The sequence below is a fragment of the Bombus affinis genome, chromosome 8 (genome assembly GCF_024516045.1).
Source record: "Bombus affinis isolate iyBomAffi1 chromosome 8, iyBomAffi1.2, whole genome shotgun sequence".
NCBI classification, from domain to species: domain Eukaryota; kingdom Metazoa; phylum Arthropoda; class Insecta; order Hymenoptera; family Apidae; genus Bombus; species Bombus affinis.
Genome location: NC_066351.1, coordinates 12,724,995 through 12,748,217, shown reverse-complemented (window position 1 = coordinate 12,748,217; position 23,223 = coordinate 12,724,995). Strand labels below are relative to the sequence as shown.

General features: G+C 32.8%; 6 protein-coding genes across 9 annotated transcripts; 3 read left to right on the top strand and 3 right to left on the bottom strand.

Annotated features, from left to right (window-relative positions):
- The first annotated feature begins 342 nt into the window (after window positions 1–342).
- Window positions 343–6,815, top strand: LOC126919199 (nucleoporin Nup188). The gene is made up of 5 exons (XM_050728008.1): window positions 343–599; window positions 729–939; window positions 1,037–1,501; window positions 1,588–1,712; window positions 1,783–6,815. The coding sequence occupies exons 1-5, from the start codon at window positions 571–573 to the stop codon at window positions 6,656–6,658; spliced, it is 5,706 nt and encodes a 1,901-aa protein (XP_050583965.1). The 5' UTR covers window positions 343–570; the 3' UTR covers window positions 6,659–6,815.
- A 179-nt stretch (window positions 6,816–6,994) lies between these two features.
- On the bottom strand, window positions 6,995–11,063 carry LOC126919229 (mesoderm induction early response protein 1). 4 transcript variants are annotated; one of them, XM_050728132.1, is made up of 5 exons: window positions 10,426–11,063; window positions 10,184–10,319; window positions 8,869–9,936; window positions 8,669–8,796; window positions 6,995–8,434 (listed from the first exon to the last, which is right to left on the bottom strand). In XM_050728132.1, coding segments are annotated over exons 1-5 (1,956 nt in total). In that variant the 5' UTR covers window positions 10,428–11,063; the 3' UTR covers window positions 6,995–7,812. The 4 variants fall into 4 exon arrangements, with proteins under 4 accessions (XP_050584089.1, XP_050584090.1, XP_050584091.1 ...); XM_050728133.1 differs by having other exon boundaries at window positions 6,995–8,431; window positions 10,426–11,062; XM_050728134.1 differs by lacking the exon at window positions 10,426–11,063 and adding an exon at window positions 10,021–10,100 and having other exon boundaries at window positions 10,184–10,324.
- A 329-nt stretch (window positions 11,064–11,392) lies between these two features.
- LOC126919228 (carnitine O-palmitoyltransferase 2, mitochondrial) lies at window positions 11,393–14,728 on the top strand. Its single transcript, XM_050728131.1, has 7 exons — window positions 11,393–11,654; window positions 11,739–11,779; window positions 11,888–12,446; window positions 12,527–13,060; window positions 13,132–13,621; window positions 13,699–13,891; window positions 14,002–14,728. The coding sequence occupies exons 1-7, from the start codon at window positions 11,610–11,612 to the stop codon at window positions 14,132–14,134; spliced, it is 1,995 nt and encodes a 664-aa protein (XP_050584088.1). The 5' UTR covers window positions 11,393–11,609; the 3' UTR covers window positions 14,135–14,728.
- Window positions 14,323–16,113, bottom strand: LOC126919275 (V-type proton ATPase 21 kDa proteolipid subunit c''-like). The gene is made up of 5 exons (XM_050728252.1): window positions 15,853–16,113; window positions 15,604–15,652; window positions 15,411–15,494; window positions 14,936–15,329; window positions 14,323–14,871 (listed from the first exon to the last, which is right to left on the bottom strand). Exons 1-5 carry the CDS (start codon window positions 15,911–15,913, stop codon window positions 14,839–14,841), a joined length of 621 nt encoding a protein of 206 aa, XP_050584209.1. The 5' UTR covers window positions 15,914–16,113; the 3' UTR covers window positions 14,323–14,838.
- Window positions 16,114–16,386: 273 nt separating this feature from the next.
- Window positions 16,387–19,730, top strand: LOC126919227 (SET and MYND domain-containing protein 4-like). The gene is made up of 4 exons (XM_050728130.1): window positions 16,387–16,607; window positions 16,958–17,810; window positions 17,945–18,587; window positions 18,688–19,730. The coding sequence occupies exons 1-4, from the start codon at window positions 16,591–16,593 to the stop codon at window positions 19,194–19,196; spliced, it is 2,022 nt and encodes a 673-aa protein (XP_050584087.1). The 5' UTR covers window positions 16,387–16,590; the 3' UTR covers window positions 19,197–19,730.
- Window positions 19,083–23,176, bottom strand: LOC126919222 (dynamin-1-like protein). Its single transcript, XM_050728118.1, has 7 exons — window positions 22,763–23,176; window positions 22,041–22,605; window positions 21,683–21,930; window positions 20,868–21,584; window positions 20,258–20,579; window positions 19,966–20,177; window positions 19,083–19,878 (listed from the first exon to the last, which is right to left on the bottom strand). Exons 1-7 carry the CDS (start codon window positions 22,862–22,864, stop codon window positions 19,822–19,824), a joined length of 2,223 nt encoding a protein of 740 aa, XP_050584075.1. The 5' UTR covers window positions 22,865–23,176; the 3' UTR covers window positions 19,083–19,821.
- Window positions 23,177–23,223: the final 47 nt, after the last annotated feature.

Genomic DNA, 23,223 nt, shown 5'->3' with positions numbered 1-23,223 from the left:
CGAAAATTGACGTTCACACAATAACACAGTGTACTACTTATTCATCCGCGAAAATTAATTAAAACGAGCGATACCACTACACGATAATTCCTGGATATCACTCAACACCCCTAAAATTATGCTAAAATAAATATTATCAGATATACTTGCTTCTTGATACAAGCAACATTAATTTCGGTACAGAAATTACAAACTTTCCAGAAAGAATCACTTTCATTCGACTAACGAGAAGCCATAATTATAACTACGCGCCACTTCTTGGCGGGAAATCTACGACAGTGCGACCAACGTAAACTAACCTAAAATCCCTAATACATCATCCTTTCAGGAATATACAAATCTATCGTCCAATTAACGGAAAACTCGTACGTTGGTATCAGACGAAAGACCTTATGTGCCGATTGAGGTTATGTCTCGGTCGTTGTTTATAATATTAGTTTTAAAGACATGTTAGTAAAATAGGAATATGATGTTTAAATGATATATTTAGTTGAATTTCGTATACCTTAAGTATCTTATAAGAAATTTTTAACACATTTTACATGTTTTGTACAAACGAATGTATTGAAAATGGAAGTACCTACCGTAGGAAGTTTACCGTAAGTAAATAATATTTGAAATTTTATTTAATTAATGAAATCTTTGCTATTTCTATTGCTTCATAAAAATGAATCTTTTTCATATTATCACTGTCACGAATGACGAATTCATGTTATATGGAATATAAGTTATTGCAAGGAATTATGGTTTTTAATATCGGATACGGTGTGCCGGTGTGAAAAACAATTAGTAGAAGATGAAATTAAAAAGGAAACTAAACTACTTAAAGAGGGGCTATTATTTTTTAAGCCATATACCGAAGCATCGCTTCAAAACATTCCCAAAAATGATCCATCCCCTAGAATGTACGAATTAATTAGTAAACTGGCTCCACTTCTCGTATGTATTACAAATAAATTTTTGCATCTAATTTTTCTTTCCTTAATTATCATGAAAAATGATCGATTCATTCTGTTTTCTTTTTTTCTTTTTCTAGAATTTAGACGCCATAATTACATGGGATTTAGTATGTAATTTTATAAAATACGAGTATCGAAATTGCGCGGAAACTTTCGCATCGCAACTTATAGATTTTACATCGATGAAGGCGTTGATCGACGATATTTGGGAATTTTATTATTCTGAAAGAATGACCGTGATAAAGTGCCTTAAACTTATGGTCGAATACAAAGATAAAGGGCATCGTTATCAAAAAGAATTTGCGAAGTTTTTCGATGATGTCCTATTTGGAACGCTATTAGAATCTATTCGAAAACAGATAGAAGCGTTAAAAACGGTAAGCCCACCGATACGATCGCAGCTGTGTACAGAAGAGCACCTACACAGATTATACAACAGTAGCCTTATAGAAATGCGGGAATTACTGCATATATTAACGGTCATTATTCACGATATTCATATCGCCGAGACCGAATTTATGAAATTTTATGAAAGCATTGGAGTAAGCATTGCCCAAAGTTTATATATCTTGGTATATTTTGTAGATAGTATCTCATATTTAATAATCTGATAATTTTACATTTACAGGGAGAACCAAGGCGATTAGCAAGTACAAAAAGTCACGAAGATAAAAAAGCAATTGCCAGAAAAATTAAAGAAATACAGTATAGTCAAGCAGCTTTATTTTTAGTAACATTAGATGTCAGAAAACAGTATGTTTTTTTAATATTTTTACCTAGAATGAACTATAATTTTTATGTTAAAAATATTTCTTCTTTATAGTCCCAACATGGAAGATTGGATACAGAGCGTAAGAAAGAGTATGCAAGAAACTTTTGAACAAAAATGCATTCGCGATAATTCTCCTCAGGATAGTCCACTATTCTTATCCTGGATGTTAGCAAATTATGCCATTGATCCTGAAAATATTGATACGATGAATCGATTTAGACCATTCGGTATTAAAGCTATACAACTGAATGTTTTTCATTATTTACAAGATTTGATGAATAGCGAAATGATTTGTGAAAAGACTCACTATGCTGAAATTGTACGGAGCAGTGTATATAATCTTCTTACTTTGGTATGTGCTTTCGTTGACGAAGATAAATTGAACGCGCTAAATGACATTTTCGATGCTGTAGCTGCTACAATTCAATTTAGTGAAACTGCGGCCCGATTTTGGGAAGAGCGTAACGATGGTTTGTGGCTGATTTATAAATTCGCAGCTGAACAGTTTCCATACGAGTTTGAACCGTTAACGAACATTGCGATCGGATTGGCGAGCGCGTCAGAATTAAGTGCCGAAAAAATCGCAGTGGAACTGGATAATCTTCAATCGTTAACATTGGAGATACCACGACAACGAGACCATAACAAACCGTTGAGACCATACGAGCAAGAATGTACAATTCACAAAAACTCGTATACGATATTAGAAGGTTGTCCCCGTGAAAATATACGTATATTGTCAAGTGAACGGGAAATAGTGATATTTCGTCAAAAGGCAAGCTATTGGGACGCTTTACATCACAAGATAGAACAACTTTTTTCTCAAGCAGGTGGCAGAATTACAGGAACTAATGAAATAAATAAAAATTTGCCCGAACACGTTTCACAGGGCTTAAAATTGTTAAAAACATTAGCCAAACGTACATGGATACGACAAAGTATGGTCATTCCAACAGAATTAAGCTTTGAAATTATAAACAGATTTTCTTATCCAGTATTACCTGAAGAGAAAATGTACATATACAAAATAGTTGCAGCTTGCATCGGTATTTCATCCGAACTCGTGTTGGAGTATCCGGAAGAAATATTGTCGCGAATGCGAGCTGGTGTTTATCCAAGATTCAATAATCGGTATCAAAAAACATTAGATTTTGCAGAAGCGGTTTCTTTCGATGGTGGTATAATTGCGTCGTGGTTATCTGCTATAGAAACGATTGCACACTCGTATCCAATTCTAAACGCATATCTAGATATTTTATCGAAATATTTAATCCGAAAGTATAACGAGGAAGCTCTATATACAATAGAAATACCTGGTATGGTATTTTTATTGCAAGGTGTTTTACCGAAATTAGATTCTTGGTATTTCGATTTGGATGCGGAAAGAACCGACTTATGGTTAAAAAGTATGTTTTGCCTTCATAGAGCGCTCGAATCTAGTCTACCAAAGGAGGATATACGTAATGAATTACAACTTGTTGTCGCATATAGTTTACTGTATTTAGAACCACGACACGCATTATTAAAATTGATTCGTACTGGTGAACGTACTTTGCATAATAAAATGATGGCGGAAACAGATTGGATTCGAGGAAAGGGATTCAAAGCGATGAAAAGTGTACAATTAGCCTTGTCCGTAGTAAATAGATTGCTAATATTTCGAAAATCATTGGGTCTTGAAATAAGAGATAGGTCACCATTAGAGGCTGCCTTATATTCTTCACCTCGTGTACCAAACGGTCTCTTAATAGTGCCTACAATTGTGAATTATCTGTATGTCTGGTTTAGTCCGCCTTTGCAAGCAATGGCTGTTAGACTATTGAAAAAATTTGCTGAAGGATCATCTATGTCGCTTCTAGTTTGTATGGGTATGGACGGTACCGCTATACGAGAGACCTTTGCTTCTCGTAGAGGGCTTATGTCGCCAACCTGTGTCGCGGATGTTAAAGTCGCTATTCTTGAATTGGTTGCTGTATGCCTAGAAAAGCAACCCGGCCTGACAGAAGCTCTATTTAATATTGTACATCCAGCAGAATGCAAACGAATATTTCCTCGATCGGTGGAAGAATTTTTTACAGAAGGATGCAGACAATTTCTAGTTAAATATCTAAATCGAATCTATGAAAAAGATAACATCGTGTGTGACAAATTGTATAACAGCACGATGACGTTATTACGAGCAATGTGGTATCATAGAAACGAGATTCTTGTTAACTTTTTTCGAAAACGGGAGAACTTTTGGACTCAATTATTTGCTCCGCTTTTTAGAGAAATAGTACCAGGCGTGAAAGGTTATTCTCATCTGCTGGATATAATTACTTTAGAGCTATTCAAAAGTACCACGTTGGAAGACGATTTTAACACGAACCTGAAGAAACTTTTAGATAAATCGACGGATTATTGGAAGAAACTGACGATATATATACTGGATGATGTACACACCGATAGCGAAGAGTCAAACAGAAATGAGAAGCGAGATAGTAATGTTACGGATTCCTTGTATGAAACTAATTTGGAATCTTGGTATAATTTTATCGTCACGTTAACCGACGAAAGAATAGCAAAAAATTATCCTATTAACGTATCCCAAGCGCAATTGATAACGCAACGTTCTTTAGAATCGTTATTGGAACGAATCAAACAATCTTATAATGTTTCTAGCCAAAAAATTACAATGTTACTGGCGTCTTTAACGCTTCGATGTATCACTTCTTGGAAACAGATGTGCGTCGATGATTCTAGAATTTTTAAATCGGGATTGACCCAGCTAATGCAAGAAATCGGCCAAGCTTATCGCAGTTATGGAAAGTCTTTGCGTCAAACGCTGATTTCTCTACTTCTCGGATGCGTGCAATGTGTGAAAAGCACTTTACGCGAAGACGTGACGAGTCTCGAATATCTTTTATCGCATTCCTGTATAATCGCTGCCAGCGAGTTAGAGGAGTTGAAGGAAGCCGCTACTGAATTTGAGAAACGAAAACAGCAACAGTACTCGGTTGAACGAAAAGGTATTGACAAAACAGTCACCATCGATAGTGTGATCGCGCAAAAGAATGCCGATGAAAGAAATGCGGAAACCGTTCGCGGGATTCGGGAAAGTTTACCAGCAACACTGGCTGTTTGCATGGTTACCCAATTATTACGCTCCTACGTGGAACGAAGTTCTACTTTGAAACATCAACGAAAGTCTAGCTGCGTGCAACTTCGACAAATGATACCGGAATTGATGACATGCATCGGTATTACTTTGCAAAAGTATCCGTATTTAAGGTTTAGTACGGCCGCTCTTAATTTGCTCAATTTAATCATTCGTTCGCCGTACACTCTACATCCCGTCAATGAGAATGATATTGCAAAACTATGGTTGAGCCTAATTCCTCCCAGCGACATTGGAAACAGTATGTTGGACTCGTTGTACAACGATTGCCCGAATGGAAAGTGGCGATGCCAGGATTGGTGGCCAGTCTATACGCTCGGTCTTGAATTTGTAATAGGACTCGTGACTAGAGAAACACCTACCATCTACATAAAATCTATCATCACATTTTTTAATTCTCACGAACATCAATTAATGGTTGCATCGACCTTGTTAAGACATACAGCGGATCTTTTTGCTGCCGATCTGGTACAATCCCTTGTCGCTCTTATTCATATCGTAGCAACACAGCCGTACGTTTGGAATTCGATACAGCCAAACGTTTGCGAGACACTGATCAAATGTATGTATTTGGCATACGATAACACCGTAAACTTGTTACTGCGACCGCGAATTCTCAAGTTCATCATCGACGGTATCAGCGTAGAAAGCGCCGAGGAATTGGAATCTTGTGACAAAAGATCACCAAGTGGTGAATTAAAATTACTAGTTAACAAATTGATCGTCATAAACACAACTTGTGCGTTAAGCTTCGTTCACTTTTCACCAAGACTAAACACTCTCGTAGACACTATATATACGCAAGACTTTTGGTATACTCCCATGGCAGAAATGAACTTTGGACCACCCCAGATGAGCATGAGTTCCGGCCCGCGATTAACTTACGGCACGATAATCAGCTCGACACAGTTATTCACGCAGGCTTTGCATTCTCGATCTCAACCTGTGAATACTTTGTCCGTTTCTCTCAGTGGCCAACCAGATAAATCAGATTCCGCTAAGAAGGAATGGGAACATGCCGCACCAGAGGATCGACGAATGCATTCGAGCAAAGATTTAAGGAGGATTATCCATGCGGCATCCGGTTCCACTTCGAGATCATCTCCCAACGTAGCGAGTGAATTTTTGGTGTACGTTAGTGGCCTAGATGTAACTGTGCCGCTGTTAAGTAGCCCAAGACTTGTACGGAGACCGTACGATCCACTTATTTGTGAAAATACTATTCTGTCAAGAGCAACGGCATTGACAAGCGGTAGACACGTAACGAAAGGAGTGTCTGCCGGAAATGACAGCCCTGTCGTAGCGAAATATCAAAAATTTAGCGACCCTTGGTTCGAATCTATGGACGAAAATAATACGAGATTCGCTCTTGAAGTCAACCTCGTGTTAATCTTGTGTCAAGCTCTAGAAGGGGTCAGGAGTCCAAGAATCGCGCTTCGAGATCGTCAGTTAATAGCGCGCGAAACGGTGACCGAATTAGGAGTTTTCTTCGATTTTCTGGAACATCGAGGTACTCCCGACGATTGGCAGGTTAAAGGATCGTTAATTAATCCTGACGCCAAAAGCGTAAGAACTGTTCAACAAACTGTTGACTTCAATCAAGCTGTCTTACCCGCCAGATTAAAGGAGACAGAAAGAAAGAAACTTGTAGAAGACATATTAACTACGGGAGAATTCACAACCAATATCAGTAGTGTACAGTTTTTACCTTTGATGAGGAAATTATTGAAAACAGTGGTGGAATCGCTAGATTTAACACAGTATCCATAACAGCATCGAGATTGCGATAAATCTTTCAACTCTTTGAAAAGGAGAAGAAAACGATAGGAAAATATTCGGCATCGTACAAAAGAAGTAAAAATTTATGATTATTTATAGTATATATGGAAATTCACAATAAAGCAACGATTTTTTATTTAAGACATAATTCTACGTCTTCAGCGTGTGTAAAGGATAAAGAAATTAAGTGCAAGGATACACAAATGTGCTGTTTAAAATTTGTTTCGTATAAATAAAATATGATAGAACGACAACTAAAATATTTAGAGTCGTCTAACATGTTGTGCATCCTTGGTGAAAATATAAAAGAAAAAAAAGAGAAATAAGTACAGTTTCATTAAATTTCATTTAATTTAACCATTTTAGAAGATTATCGAAATTTTGATTTTCATTAAACTTATAGATCGCTTTTTTTGTACACTTAGTAGTATCAGGAGCTAGACACGTGTTTAGTAGAGATGTGCGAGAACCAAAAATATCGGGTCGGGTCAGATCAGGTCTCGAAAGTATTTCGAGAATATCGTGATTTGCTGAGAATTTTCTGAACCCGAACTCACTTTGTCATTAGTATCAACAGAGCTAGTTCTAAAATGTTTAAAATCCACATTCTCGAAATTCTCGGGAATCCCGATATTCTCGAGTCTCCAAATACTTTTGCGGCCCAACCTGACTACGGGATTCTAGCACATCCCTAGTGCTTAGACGACAACAGTATAATTATTTTCATAAATTTTGCATCCAATTTATACAATCCTGTCATTTGTAACGTTTGAATATTTTAAACTCATCTTCCTGTACGAACATCATCTACGGAATCAGAAGTAGTTGTCGGAAAGTAGAAAGCAGAAAATGGAAAAAGCTATAGTAATTCACGTTCACGTGCCACTTATCCTATTTAATTATCTTTTCGATTTACTTATTTTGCTATCATTTTATTTTAGTTTTGCGAAAAACTTGTTCTTTGCTTTGTTTCCGTTATATCGATCGATAATCATATTTATACGATACAGTACAAAAATATAATTCATGATATTAACGAATATTATATGTTACGACAATAGTGATAACGCGAGTGTTAAATGGATCACATCGCACCAAGACATAAAACGTCTTCCAGGCTTAAAACCTGAAAGTCGTGTTCGACGCTAAGGAGGCAGATGAGGTAAAATGTTCTCTGGCGATGGTGAATCGTGTACATCGTTGCTTCTCGACGTCACTCTCGAATGATAAAAATTATTAGAGGCGGGAGAAGTGATGGTAGAACTGCTTGTAACCGTACTTGTAATTCCAACGGCCGTAACCATCGGAACGGTGCTAGTTGTTGTCGTATTTATTGTAATTGTCGTTACAATAGAGGAGGTAGAGTGACTTCGAGACGTCAAATTCGACCACATATGTGGGTTAGTGTAGCTAGAATCGGACGGTGAACATTCGGAATGACGAGTTGACGTAGTACAATATGTAGATGATGCCAATGTAGTTGAAACAGAACCTGAGGACGATACAGTCACAGCGGTTGATACCGGTGGTGGTGGAGGTGGAGGAGGGAGTGGCGGCGGTGCTGGCGTTGGTCCATTCGAATCTGCTAAAGGATCAATTACGGTACCATCCCATGGTTCCGCCGATTTTGCTTCGTCATTGTTTGGAGCATTAACGGTTGACCTTTGCCGTTTCGCATCACCATACAATAAGCAATGAACATTTGGTGAGCTGCTACGATCGCGAACACCCTCTTGTTCTTCCAGAAATCGGTCCATATAGTCCCTGCTTACGATTCAACGATCTTGTCATACTTCAAGTTTTCAATCGTAACATAAAAATATAACAACAGAAACTATATGATTTCATTGAAACTTAATTTAATGAAAATTTATTTAATGAAAGAAAAGGAGAAAAAAGATATAAATACAGTATATTCGATCATTATGGCAATTTAGATTTATGAACATTTCATCTTCTAAACAATTAATTCTAGTTGTGTAAATCAGAGAAAATACTCACGTGATACCAGGATGTAAAGCATACTTCTTCTTTTCTAAGCGAGCCTTATACGTAAATATATCATGCCGTTCCGTTTTCTTCCAAAGATAATAAAATTGCACCAATTCGCCAACAGATCGCGTTCGAACCTGTTACGATGACCCTTATGTTACGTACAATTGTTTCTCGCTACTGTGAAGTAGTTCGAGGTTGATGCATACCTTATTCTTCTGTATAAGATGAAAATCTTTTCCGTAACTTCGTAATCCAGATTCAAAATTATGACATTCTTCTTCCGACCAAAGACTAACTGCATCCGTCGGCGGTACGACGTTCATTCTTCGTCTTCTTAGTGCCTCTTCAAGATTGTAACCACATTGTAACAATAGATATAAAGCTTGCTCATCATCTCTAATATGAGACCCTGTCGGCAGAGAACCACCTTTTACGGCTGGTAACTGTGCCCGTTCTAAAAACTCTTCAGTTTCCTCTTCGGGTACGTGGCTGGGATCCCACAGCATTTTGTCCTCATTCTCATAAGGTAAAGCATCGTCGTAATGACAGAGACCTTCTGGTATGGCCGCTTGGTAATTAATACCGACCATGATTGTCTTCTTCCATTCTTCTTCGTCTGGACTATAATCGCAATCGTCTTCTTCTTCTTCGCTCTGCGGTCGTGAAACGCTTCGCAATAATCTTGACGTACCACTACCTATACCACCGCTAACTATTCCATCTTCTGCTCCATCTACTATACCACTGCTAACACTACCTTCTACTCCACCTCCCGTATTATCGTTTGTACAGCTAGCAAGCGCGGTTATGCTACTACATTTGGCAGTAGTAGTGCCACCCATTGTTGAAGTCGTCCTTGTATTTTCATTGTTACTACAACCATCGATCATAGAACATTCTTCCCCTTCACCTTCTTCATCATCTTCATCATCATCAGGAATTCTGTGTCGTCTGTTATTGTCTCCAGTACCTACATCACTGGTATTACTTCCTTTCATCGTCGATCCTGACACCAACGATGATGAATCTTTTCCTTTTACCAACATCTCTGTGTAAAATTGCTTGAGATCTGGCTCGTTACTAGTTGCATCCGCTTCGTCATCATCTTCATCGTCATCCGCGTCGTTATCTCCCTTATCTGAATACTGTTCTTCAATTTCTGGATCGCCGCTTCCAGATGGGATTAGCATTTGGTCTGAACTGTTTGAATTTTCTGTAGATGGGTCCCCGTATCCATACATCGCAAGTAGGTCTTTTAGTGGCATATCACCTTCCTGAAAGGAGACAAGAACACGAATGATTACTATGCCACATATAGCAAACCGACTAAACATACGAATCTCACTACGAGAACGCACTTTGAGTCCAAAGTGTTGTAGAAACTTATCATAATTGTAATTATTTATGGGCTTGATTTTTTCATTTCACAGGCTTGATCCTAGAATAGTTGGGATCAGAATCTTGTTACAAAATGAACATCGCATATGTTAAATATTTAGCTCTGTCACTTCAGAATTATACCTTTTGTAAGTTGGACAACTCGTTGTGAGAATCTTCACTACCTTCTAAAGCTTCTTCTTCATCTAAAGTCCGTTCATCATCAAAATCATTTACCATCATTTCTGTAGTTGGACCCATTTCATAATCTCGATCTGCCCTGTTAATTATTAAATACATAAAAATTTGTTTACATATTCTTCTTTTAGGATAGTTATTGATTATCAAATATATTAAAACCTATTCATTGATTTATCTATACTAACATGTTTATACTTTTTGCAGTAACCAAAGTTGAAACATATCACGTAGATGTTAGATGGCTGTATCTAAAGTAATACACTGAGCGATGCACACTATCAAAATGATGAAGAAGAATGTTCTTGAGCTACCTACGTTGTAGATTTTCTCTGGTTTCAATAATTTATTTATAAACACTTGTATTATATAAACAAAATAATACTAAGAGAATGTAATATGCAACTTGTAACACGAATCTAACCTTAAATTTTTATGACATTAATGCTGACATTTACATTCACAATAACCACTCATTTTTTTTAACAAACAATATAATACAAATTAACTGTATTCTAGTTTCTTGTTTCTGACACTCCGTACTATTCCGAATTTCACTACACCTCACCAAGAATCTTTGATTACAATGTACATATTCACAAAGAATAAAAAATTTTTTCACACAAAAGTTTTATGATATATCTAACATTTTTCTAAGGCACATTTTTAATCGATGACAAAACAGTCTCAACCGTATCAAAAAAAATCATACAGAACTCTGACAAATTTTGAGAAAACAAACTGAAAAATGCACAATACATTATTTATATTCATCAAATGTTCCATTACGCTTCTATATCATTCTGAAAAGCGGGAAATTCATGAAACGCGTTAGAACAACCAATCACGAACACTTACGATTATATAGAAAGTGTTTTACCATTGGTTGAAAAACGTGTTTTCCTAAATAAATACTTTTGTGGCAATTCTTGTAAATGCATCCTTATAAACTTTTAATTTTTCGTTAATTCTTAATATTTACATAGTATATATTAAAACGATAAAAAGATATATATTAAAACAAATACATATATATGTCTTATACATATTTATATGTTCAATTAAAAAAGAAAAAAGACAATGTATTTATAGTATTATGAATAATGCATATACATTACATATGTATATGCTATATACACTTTCCTCTACATTGTTCTACATGACTATAAAATTAATATTAACCATTATTTTAAGAATGATTTATGAGTGTCATTTATTTAAATTAGTACTGACGTAAAAAAGATATTACTCGATATATTTTGTCTATTACAATTTTACTTGTCATAATTTATAGATCCATTTTTATAAAGTTTGATATATATATATATATACTATGTACCAGTATAAATAAAAACTATAGAATAAGTACAACATGCTGCCTTTTGTATTCAAACGTAATTATTTTAGAAAAGAACTGGTAAGAAATTCGCCAACTTTATTTATTTAAAATATAATTTATGTACAACGATTTTATGATTACAATAAAATAATTATATTTTAGATTAAGCAGGGTAAAGTGCAATTATTTTTACAAATTCCAAGGTAAATAACATTTGAATATTCAAAATATTACTAATAAGTAAAACATTATACTCTTATCATAAAAAAGAAAAGAAGAGAAATATATGTATACATATATTTTTTTTACAGAAGTATATCTGTAAAAGGAGATGAAGCATATCAATATATTGAAAAAAGTAAGACTCCAACAATGCATTTTCAACCATCTCTACCACGTTTACCTATTCCAAAATTAGAGGATACATGTAAAAGGTATCTAAATGCACAAAAACCATTGTTATCTAAGGAACAGTTAGAAAAAACTGAAATTTATGTTAATGAATTTTTGACTAAAGATGGTATTAGATTGCATAAAGAATTAATTGAAAAAGACACTAAAAATCATGATACTAGCTATATTAGTGAACCTTGGTTTGATATGTATCTTCGAGATCGTAGACCTTTACCTATCAACTATAATCCTTTCTTAGTCCTTAATCCAGCATCAAATCCAGAACATAATATACAATTAGTAAAAGCCACAAATCTTATTGTATCATCATTACGATTTATGAAGTCTTTAAAAGACAATGTTTTACGGCCTGAAGTATTTTATTTAAAGCCTAAAACAAATGAGAATAATGTTTACCATACTATTACAAGACTTCTACCTCCTCAGTTCAGTTGGTATGGAGCTTATTTATTTAAGGTAAAAATCACAAGTTCTACATGAATTATAAATACTATGAAATAATCTTTTTTTATCCCAAATAAAAAAATTTTTTTTAGGCCTTTCCATTAGATATGTCACAATATCACAACTTATTTAATACAACAAGATTACCAAAGCCAGAAAAAGATCAAATTTATGAGAATGCAACTAGCAGAAACATAATTGTCATGAGAAAAGGGCACTTTTACTCTTTTAATGTAATAGATGAAAATGGCTATATTCGTAAACCAAAGGAAATAGCCAGTTGTTTAGAATCTATTTTAAAAGCTACCATATCCATCAATGAAAGGCCTATTGGAATACTTACAACATCAGAGCGTGATTTGTGGGCCAATACAAGAACATATTTGTCACAAATTGGCAACCAAGAAATTTTACAAAAAATAGATTCTGCTATATTTACAATGATATTAGATGACATTCATGTTGGAACTGACTATAATGAATTAATTAGGACATATCTCCATGCGGATGGAACAAATAGGTGGTTTGATAAATCATTTTCTCTAATTGTTACAAATGATGGATATGCTGGAATAAATTTTGAGCATTCATGGGGAGATGGTGTAGCTGTCTTAAGATTTCTGAAGGTAATTGTGTAGAAATGAATTAATAAGTTTTTAATGTTCAATTTCATTTCTTTTTCCTTTCTCACTTTAAGGATATAGGTAATGATATAACAAAACAACCAAAATTCTGTGCTGATGATATTAAATATCTTCAAAAAGGAGCAGTAGAAGTCGAGAAACTCAACTTTGTCATAGATGACAAAGTACAAAATATTGTGAATAGACAAAAGGAAAAATTTGGGGAATGGATAGGAGAATTAAGTGTTGATCATATGATATTTAATGAATTTGGTAAAAATGAGTGTAAAGCATTTGGTGTAAGTCCTGATGCAATTATGCAGTTAGCTTTCCAGCTAGCTTTATATTATCAAAGAAACTGCGTAGTACCAACATATGAATCTTGTAGTACAGCAGCGTTTAAACATGGTCGAACAGAAACTTTGAGATCATGCACAATCGAAACGAAAAAAGCATGTGAAGCTATAGCTCAAAAGAATAATAATTTATCCAAATCAGAATTGAAAAATTTAATAATTAATTGCAGTAACGTTCACAATAAACTCTCCAAGGAAGCTGTTATGGGTAATTATAAAACATTAAATTTTATACCAATAAACATTGAAATGATACTGAAAGTTTATTCACATATTTCCTTATAGGGCAAGGATTTGATAGACATTTATTTGCGTTAAAAAAAATTTGGGAGCATTCAAATACTCCGAAACCAGCTATTTTTTCGGATCCAGCGTATGATAATATAAATCATAATATTTTATCTACATCAACTCTTTCAGATCCAGCTATATGTGCTGGTGGTTTTGGACCAGTAGTAAACAATGGATATGGAATTGCGTAAGATATACTTCTTCTTTATTACTTTTACAAGCAGCATTATTTGCTATTTAATAACATATATGAAATGTTTGAATATTTTGTTTGAAACACATTATTCTAATGCTTAGATACATGATTCAAGATGAAAGATTGGGGGCTATTGTGACAAGTTATAAAAGGAATAATAACGCAAACGAATATGTAAAATGCTTGGAGAAGGCATTTAAAAACATTCATTCTATAATGACTTGTGGGAAATGATAGTATTACATATGTGCAATTATCCAATTATTATTGTATTAAGAATGAGGAAAATTTTTAATATTGTTGGTTATATATATATATATACATCTTGAATTTTTATACAATGTATTAGTTAAGAATTTTTATACTATTATAAAACGAAGAAGTATATTTTTTGTATTATCTAATAAAAATAAGACAGCTCATAAATAATATACATAATATATTTTATACATATACTAAAGAATGTAACATAGTATCATATTTATTTAATGTAATATTCCGGTTAAAAAAGGTATATACAGTAGACACATTTGAAAGAGAGAGCGCTATAACGCACTCAGAACACCAATCAAAAGTCTGCATTACAGCAATAAACTTTACACTAGCAGAAATAGTTATTTATACACATGGTTGATACACAAAAGTCTATATATGTAAATCATTAATATGTAACAGCTATTCAAATTGAAATCTCCGTGGAACCTCTTGTAAAAACAAATACCAACCTTGTATAAAGGTTTTTTATACTAATTTAAACAAACAAATTATGCTTTTTAACATCTTTTCCAGTATTTATTTTCTTTTCAATAAACACTATTTCTTTTAATAGCTTCTTTTGTATTAATCTTTTATTTAATCGTCACTAGATATGGAATGAAATATTGTGATTCTAAAAAATACTTCATGGTTTTTTCATAACATTCTTATTTATTTTCAACTTATACCTTATCTCCCATTTTTACTTTAGATGTCTATAAATGTAAACAAATTAATTAATATTTTTAAACATAGCAATATTTTTAATAAGTAGCTTACCATATAAATTCCAACAATTAATCCAAAGAGTCCAATAGCAGAGCCAAAGATTTCTACAATTAAAATCTTAACAAAAAGAGCAGAATTTGCTGCATCAGAAAGAGCTGCACCAGAACCCACAATGCCAACGGCTATACCACAAAAGAGATTAACAAGACCAACAGCTAGGCCAGCTCCAAATATTAAATAGCCAGCTAGCCAATTTTGATTACGAACTTCTTCCTTTTGAATAGGATAACTAAATTCATCTAACATTCCAGATAACACAATGGCAGTGATTAATCCATAAATAGCAACAGCTTCGCAAAATATTACAGAAATTAAATTCTTTGTTTTGATTCTTGGAGCTTTTACACCACCTCCAATAATTGAAACTCCTGTTGTATGAATGCCTCTGAAACAATGAATTTATATTATTATCCAATATATATATAAGAGGATGTATTATATATATTTATAAAAGAATGAAACTTACAATGCAGCACCAACTACAGACAGAGCAACTGCAAGACCAATACCAAGAGTTGCCCACATGTGTGGTGATGTATTTTCTAAAAACCTAATAATGTTGTCTCATAAAAATATCCTTCTATATATACATATTTATAACTTTTTGTATTTTGGAACTTTGAATAAAAACTATATTTAACTTAAATGTGCTTACTTACCAAGCGACACTAACACGCTCTCCTTTTCCAGTAAATACATGATACAATACTGCAATAAAACATTATTTACGATATTTAAGATATTTAAGACGTACAAAATTTGACAAAGGTAAAATATCTATAATTAGTTTCTTGTTAATAAAATTTGCAACAAATTTGCTTCACTTTGAATAACTAGTTTTTGTAATATTTGACTTTATCTGAGAAATTGATTATTTAATAATTTAATAGATAAAAGTTAATTAATACCTAATACTAGAGTAGTTGCAGAAGCAGTGCCTGCAAAAGTGGTGCCCAAGATATATCTCATTGTGTTACTTTTAACTTCTGTTTTACGTGTTTTCCTTAAGAGGAATACGAAAACGCTAACAAATGATTAATTTCAACTTTAAAATATATGTTAACAACGTAGTGTTTTCGAAATATTTAAAATAAGAACATTTCATGTACGAAGTAAGAGAACAGCGCTCACACCCGTTTTTATCATGTGACGTTTAGTATTCTTGATGGTTACCTACACTAGTGACATCAACTGTAAAAAAGTTGTATTAAAAATTAATGTTTAAATTTTTATTTCTAACAGAATTTGGAAATTGTTATATTTAGAATTACTTAAAATATTTCATAAGCATACACTTGTATTTTTTATAGATCACTAGAAATATTGAAATATATGCATTATATTAATTTTTGTTTATTTTTACAAATTTGGTTATATCAATTTTATCGTTGAAATTTTATTAAATACTAAAAGCTGGTAATGCATGACAATAGTATTAATAGTGTTAGTTCATTTAATGTGTTATTTCTTAATAACATCCTTAAATTTAAAATGCAATGATAGGTATCATTTACACGTCTGAGCGTGGAATCTAAGATCTAATTTTAGAATTCCTTACAGCTCATTCGTCTTGTTATGTATCTACAATAAACGTGCAACTGGTAATTTGATGATAATTACATAATTTATCAATATTTTATAAAATCATGTCTTTTACCAAAGGGTAAGCAAACAATTTTTCTTATGATTTTTTATACATTTGGAAAAATATCTTTTGCATCTTATTTTCAAAACTGAACTATAGTTAAATCTACAAGCACATACATTAATGACAAGGTTTAATTTATACGTTAAAATACCACGAGTAAAAAATAATACCACCGCAAATACATGTGTAAAAATTAAAAAGTTATTACTCGAACTATTTCAGTCTTCCGTTAGTTACCATCTATTAACTTCCATTGGCACATTTAGAAATCTAAATTAGCTATGCACATAGCTATTTGAATTATGCGTTAATTATTAAATTAATTTTATTATTGAATACGTATGAATGATTGAAATTTGTCATAGGTACATCAACTTCAGCGAATTTTTCAAAGTTGCTTATAGTGCTGCAATTGTAGAACCATATGCAAATCATTTCAAGGAATTGTCTGAAAAGGGAGATAGGGAGGGAATGATAAAGATTCTTATAGACATACCCTATATTGAAAACGTAAAAATAGTTGAGTCATATAGGGGTAAGGATGATATTAAAGCAGCAGAACTTTACAGGAAAAGTCGCGGAATAATAGCTAAGGATGGAATTGTGCACGAAGAGACAGACAAAAGTAGTATCCTTACTGAAACACTGTTTAAGGCCAGTGTAAATAGTAGATTGTTCCTGGATGCACTTCTAGATTGCGCACAAGATTGTTATAATTCAAAAGCTTTCGTAAAATGCTTGAAATATTGCGAATGCATGCTTGCACTTCCTGAAAACCTTCACGATAAAACTACTGAATATCTGAACGATTTCTCGGAATGTAGAAAAGCATGTATCCAATTAGAGCGTGAATGCTATAAAAATTTGAAAGTATCATCTTCTCAGGACAAAAGATTGCGTAGAAAATACAACAAAAGTCAAAGTGTTACATTCGAGAATGCATTAATAGAAAAAAGTGCATCAGTGATACCGATCGTTGATGGGAAACAACATACCATTCTTAAAAGTTGTTCGGATGCTGTTGAACTACAATTTGATGAGAAACGAGGTCGTCATCTCATAGCTACCAGAAACATCAAAGCAGGATCTGTTCTTATTGTTGAAACACCATTTGCATTCAGTACAAATAAAGAAGCGCTCGATAGAAATTGTTTGCACTGTCATATTACTCTTAAATCGAGTGAAAGTGTTAAAATTCCTTGCCATTTTTGTCAAACAGTTAGTAATATAAATAATCTTGATTCGTTTTTATCGTGTTTCATGTTCAAGTTTGTCTTCTCGTATTTTATTATTCTATTAACATAATGTTAATATATTATTTTAAAAATATGAATAAGTCTGTACTTCTACAGGTATCTTTCTGTTCGGAAAAATGTCGCAGAGAAGCGTGGCAAATGTATCATCAATACGAATGTTTTATATTTGATGCTTTCTATGGAAATGATTTTGAATCAATGCAACATACATCGCATTTGTTGCTAGCGTATAGAATGATAATTTCAGCATTTTTATCTTTAAATACTGAACAAATTAACAACAATACGGAAAAAAGCAAAATTCCTTTTATGAATGACAATTTCCTCCGAGATTATGTTACAATAAAAAATAAGGAATATAAAGATTTAGGCATAAATAAAGCTTATTGTACTTACGATTACCATACTATATTAAATTTAGAAACTCATTGTACGAAGATAGAATCTAGTATAAATCTTGCTCGTGCTATTGAAGCTATATTTTTAGCGAAGTGCTTTACTTTTGTCTTGAGTAAAATGGACGTTATTTGCTTAAAAGAATCTTTTATCTACTTGGCAGTAGCAATGTTGCATAACTTACAGGCTATTAATTGCAATGCTTATGAAATTGTAGAAAATATATATGATAAAAAAACGCATGTTTGGGAACCCAGACATATAGGTGGAGCAATTTATCCTTCAATTAGTCTTATAAACCATAGTTGTTATCCGAACGTAGTTCGTCATTCTTATCCGTCAGGTAAAAAAATGTGCTTTTAATTGCTTTTAATTAATGATTTCTTATGTTTTATATATTATAAATAATCTAATAATAATATATAATGAATAATCTTCGACAGGGACAGTTGTGTTAAGAACATTACGTTTTATTGGTAAGGGTACTGAGATCCTTGATTGTTATGGGCCACATTGGCTTAGCGAGAAAAGGTTATCAAGGCTTGAATACTTATGGAAAAAGTATCGTTTCTTATGTGCATGCGAAGCTTGTACACAAAATTGGCAATTTCCGCTACCCGAAACAATGAATTACAAATGCAAGATGTGCTCAGAAATTATCAGTACAATCACATTAGACGAAAAACATACGCAAAACGTATCGAGTAAACAATGTTGTAAGTGTAATAAGAAAACCGATTTAAAAAAAATAAAGAATCAATTTCGAAAATCAGTTGAGAAAAGATTAGATGCCATTTCTAAAATGTATGAAGGTCATTATGAACAGGCTCTCCCTCAATTGCTTGAGCATATACAGTTTATTGAAAAGTGTTTTACCACACCAAACATGGAAGCTATCAAAACGCAACAATGTATTATTCAGTGTTACAATCAGTTTGGCTGTACTTCTTAATAACAACAAATCAACAAAAAATATTAATATGTGTACATATATATATGCATTATATACATACATACATGTACACGCAATCGTACACGCGACTTAGAGTCTGTATCACAAATATTAAAAAAAACAAGATTTTTTATATTATATACCTTTTGCATAGACTACTATTCATTTTTCAATTTTTTCATGTGATGCAAAATGTTACAAAATATAATAAACTGCTCCGCATTCATAATCGTTTACATTTGCTCTTACATTTCAGAGTTATAGAATGATTGATGTTTTAATGTAAATTAGACATTCGCATAACTTTGGTAAGGCTTTCAAAACTGTGGTATGAGCACCATTGTTATAAGTGACAATATCTTGATCATTTAATATCGACATTTACTATAAATGCACATGTGACTGTATATTTTATTACTTATGTCTCTAAAATAAAACTAAAAGAAAATGTACATTAAAATCCTAAAAATTATTGTTGTAATTGTAAACACTACTTGAAAGAAAAATACAAATTATATACAGTGTTTAGACGTACATGTGATTTTTTCTGTCAATTTATCTATTAAACCATCAAATTGTCTATATTGAACTATAAATTAATCACGCGAATAATATATAAAATAAGTTACCACATGTGCGTTTCTCGGATTTCACTAATAATGTGACCAGCTTGTGTTAGTGCCTGTAATAAAGAGAGAGAAATGTACAAACAGATCAACGATTTAGATTTATATCAAGAACAAAATTATTATTATTTCTGTATGCATACCTTTAGCATATCCGCTGCTTCTTTGCGTCTAACAGCAACATGTTCACTTTCATTTAAAAGAACATCTGCGTGATCTGATTTATATAAATGTGTTACGAGTTCGCTTTGTAAATTATCTTTTACGTAGTTGACTAGGAAATGCATGACAGCTTTTGGTACACTATCTTGTATAGATTTTCGTACAATATAAAAGTATGATTTTATTAATCTTTCTGTAAAGAAAAGGTGTATATAAATAGAAACAATATAAAACATTATTTTCTAGAAAAGTGTACTACATTTTTATCCTTACCAATTACATCACAGTCTCGTTGTTCTCGCTCGCTCAGTTTACGAGATGTTTGTACTGGTACTTCCGGCAATAGATTTACTGGTTTCTGTTGTGGAGATGCTTTCTGCATCTCAATTACTAGATTTGAATTTTGGTGAGGAGAAGTACTGTTCTCACGATTTCTTACTGGAGAACCATCAATCGAACTAGTCGAATCAGTTCTTCCTTGAGGCATAAGATTGTTTAACAACCAGTTACTTAATACCATTTGATGTCCTTGTTGATCCTTGCTCTGCTCAGGAAAAGATGCCACTTCATCTTGATTATTGATTGATTTTACATTCTGTTAGGAACGTTATATGCATTTAGTTACATAACACACAAAATACATTGATCAGAGAATATTAATGTTTTAATAACGAAATAAAATAAAATTATGTATTAATCACATGTTTATAAAAATACGTTTGAAAAATTATTAAATATTAAAAAAATATTTTTAAAAATATTATAACAATGAATGATGGTAAATACACTGATTATATATGTTTCATGACTATTATATAAGTTTAATAATTACTACATTTGAAATATTCTAACACAATTGTGAATATTATCAATAATTACTTACTGTTTCATTTGAAACTACTATTTGAGTATTTGTTGTGGTACTTGTAGTAGAAGGAACTTTCCTGTTATGTTTTACATGATCCACATTAGAATTTTTTAATAAAGAAGACACAAGAGCTGCATCCTTATGAAAATCTGGATGCTTGGTATTAATATATGCTAATTCTATAGCAACTAAATTTTCAACCATTTGATTAGTAGGTGGAAGACGTCGACGTAGTAAATGCGTTACAACATCAACGATACGCTCGTGCAATTTTGGAAAGCGTAACATCTCTTGTTGTACTTCGGTACCACAGTGTTGAATAATTCTTTGCATTTCTTCATGTACAAGTTCTACACATCGTAATGAGGGTTCCTCGAGTCTTCGAATTTGTCGCTTAACTAATAATTCAAAAGAAACCTCTGGTACAAATAGCGCTGGTCGTGGACCAGTTGCATTTCGAATCGCCGTCAAAATATCCATTTTTGTAAGACCTGCCAGCGGGTGTATAGAATCTAGTGTTTTCCCAAATGTTTCGTGAAATATATAACAAATTCGAGCGCCACCGCATAATTCCGTTGTTTCTATGTTTCTAGCTGTTCCTTCAATTGTAGAACAGTAACTGCTTGCAAATTTAGTAATAATTTGAAGTAAAGTTTGACTTTTATCACTAACATCTTCACCATATGAATTAAGAAGGGTTTGAAATTGTGAAACCATTACATTTACTCTTGTCTGTTTTTGAAAAATATAAGTTCTACCAGATTATGTTTACTTTAATTTTTTCTAACTAAGTACTATAAATTATTAGCAATCAAAATCCATATTATTACCTTTAATTCTGGGAGACAGTCCCGGATATGGTGCATGAGTAAGCGGTTTAATGTTTTAGCTAAATAAGGAGTTCCATTTCTATTTGCCAAAGTAGGATATTTACGTTGCAGAAATGCAGCTTCATCCTTTAATGCATCTTGGATACTTTTGTTATTCATTATATCCTGTTGAGAACGATTAACTACTCCAATTATACCCAATTTTACAGGAATGACTCTACCACATAATATATCTATAGCATCAGTTCCTAGAATGATATATAATATGATAATTTTACAATTATGATAAATTAAAGATTCTAAATAATAGCAAATAAATATTATAATAATAATGATGTTAATAATAATAATAGGCTACCAGCATCCATCAGATCCAATTTAGTAACAACAGCTAATGTACGCCTTCCATCTGGATCTACATCTTTGCTAAGCTTTAGACTTTCACTTGTAGCCATATCAGTATTGGCAGTAACAACAGCCAATATAATAGAATTAGGATTACATATATATTTCAATACAAGTTGTCGTATTTGACCCTCAATATCCTCTGGTTGGTCTCCAACTGGTACCTTTGTGATACCAGGGAGATCTATGAGGGTCAAGTTAACAACTGATGTTGAATATATCTTCAAATTAATTGGTTCTGGACAAATTCCTTTGTTAGATCCAGCCATACGTTCTGTTTCAGATTCTATTTCCATACGGATTTCATTAAAATCTGTGTAGATTTTATTTTTTGTGTGTAAAAATGTACCCCATTCATCTAAGTTTAATGTTCCATTCTCTGCACTTCTGTGTTCACGTTCATCTTTAGGTGCATAAACAAGTTGCAATATTAAAGGACGCCTAGTAACTATACCTGTACCTCGTGGTAAGAAAGACCGACCAACCAAACTTTCAATTACAGATGACTTTCCTGAACTCTAAAAAGATAAAATGTTATATTTAATGAAGAATTTCGACATTATTTAAAATTTATAATTTAAAAAGTGTATGTTTTTACATTCAAAAAGAAAAAATATTCAAATTAAGGTTGTAGTTACCAATTACTTTTTTGCCATTTAAAAAATATTAACTGACCTGTGTTCCAAGTACAACAATTTGAGGCAACTGTATAGCGTCAGCACCAACGGTATTAAATACATCTTGTAATTTATTTATTACAGGTATTAAAGCTTCCATTATAGTTATAGAATAATCGCAAGGTAAATCGATTCTTGCTTGACTGAAGACAGTTATGCGTTACAAGCCGGTGTAAAATGCTTTTTTACTGTACGTAATTACATGCGTCAACAATAGTATTTAAGGTATTTTTAAGGGAAATACAATTATTTGCAGGTGTTAATGTTCACTATATTAATTTTGACTGTGCAAATACTTTCGTCAAAATCACCACAACAATTTTACACCTCCTGTTTCCAACCACCCACTCCTTGCCTCATATAGTCCACACGCGTACGCATCCTATGATATTTAACGCTACATATACCAACGTACTTTATGTTTAAATCTTATACATAAAGAATCGTTTCTAAGTAATT

What these genes read in the sequence shown, in the direction of transcription:
- LOC126919227 (XM_050728130.1), top strand. An exon ending in CTTGCCATTTTTGTCAAACA is followed by an intron (nt 17,811 to 17,944) that starts GTTAGTAATATA and finishes GTACTTCTACAG; the next exon opens with GTATCTTTCTGTTCGGAAAA. An exon ending in TCGTCATTCTTATCCGTCAG is followed by an intron (nt 18,588 to 18,687) that starts GTAAAAAAATGT and finishes AATCTTCGACAG; the next exon opens with GGACAGTTGTGTTAAGAACA.
- LOC126919222 (XM_050728118.1), bottom strand. Translation starts at nt 22,864, where the DNA reads ATGGAAGCTTTAATACCTGTAATAAATAAATTACAAGATGTATTTAAT. An exon ending in ACGAGACTGTGATGTAATTG is followed by an intron (nt 20,178 to 20,257) that starts GTAAGGATAAAA and finishes TTTTCTTTACAG; the next exon opens with AAAGATTAATAAAATCATAC. An exon ending in AAGCAGCGGATATGCTAAAG is followed by an intron (nt 19,879 to 19,965) that starts GTATGCATACAG and finishes TCTTTATTACAG; the next exon opens with GCACTAACACAAGCTGGTCA.
- LOC126919275 (XM_050728252.1), bottom strand. Translation starts at nt 15,913, where the DNA reads ATGAGATATATCTTGGGCACCACTTTTGCAGGCACTGCTTCTGCAACT. An exon ending in GAGCGTGTTAGTGTCGCTTG is followed by an intron (nt 15,495 to 15,603) that starts GTAAGTAAGCAC and finishes CAACATTATTAG; the next exon opens with GTTTTTAGAAAATACATCAC. An exon ending in TAATTGTTGGAATTTATATG is followed by an intron (nt 14,872 to 14,935) that starts GTAAGCTACTTA and finishes TTACATTTATAG; the next exon opens with ACATCTAAAGTAAAAATGGG.
- LOC126919229 (XM_050728132.1), bottom strand. An exon ending in AGTTGTCCAACTTACAAAAG is followed by an intron (nt 9,937 to 10,183) that starts GTATAATTCTGA and finishes GTCTCCTTTCAG; the next exon opens with GAAGGTGATATGCCACTAAA. An exon ending in ATCTTATACAGAAGAATAAG is followed by an intron (nt 8,797 to 8,868) that starts GTATGCATCAAC and finishes TCATCGTAACAG; the next exon opens with GTTCGAACGCGATCTGTTGG.
- LOC126919228 (XM_050728131.1), top strand. Translation starts at nt 11,610, where the DNA reads ATGCTGCCTTTTGTATTCAAACGTAATTATTTTAGAAAAGAACTG. An exon ending in ATTATTTTAGAAAAGAACTG is followed by an intron (nt 11,655 to 11,738) that starts GTAAGAAATTCG and finishes ATTATATTTTAG; the next exon opens with ATTAAGCAGGGTAAAGTGCA. An exon ending in AACAATGGATATGGAATTGC is followed by an intron (nt 13,892 to 14,001) that starts GTAAGATATACT and finishes TCTAATGCTTAG; the next exon opens with ATACATGATTCAAGATGAAA.
- LOC126919199 (XM_050728008.1), top strand. Translation starts at nt 571, where the DNA reads ATGGAAGTACCTACCGTAGGAAGTTTACC. An exon ending in GTAAACTGGCTCCACTTCTC is followed by an intron (nt 940 to 1,036) that starts GTATGTATTACA and finishes TTCTTTTTCTAG; the next exon opens with AATTTAGACGCCATAATTAC. An exon ending in ACATTAGATGTCAGAAAACA is followed by an intron (nt 1,713 to 1,782) that starts GTATGTTTTTTT and finishes TCTTCTTTATAG; the next exon opens with TCCCAACATGGAAGATTGGA.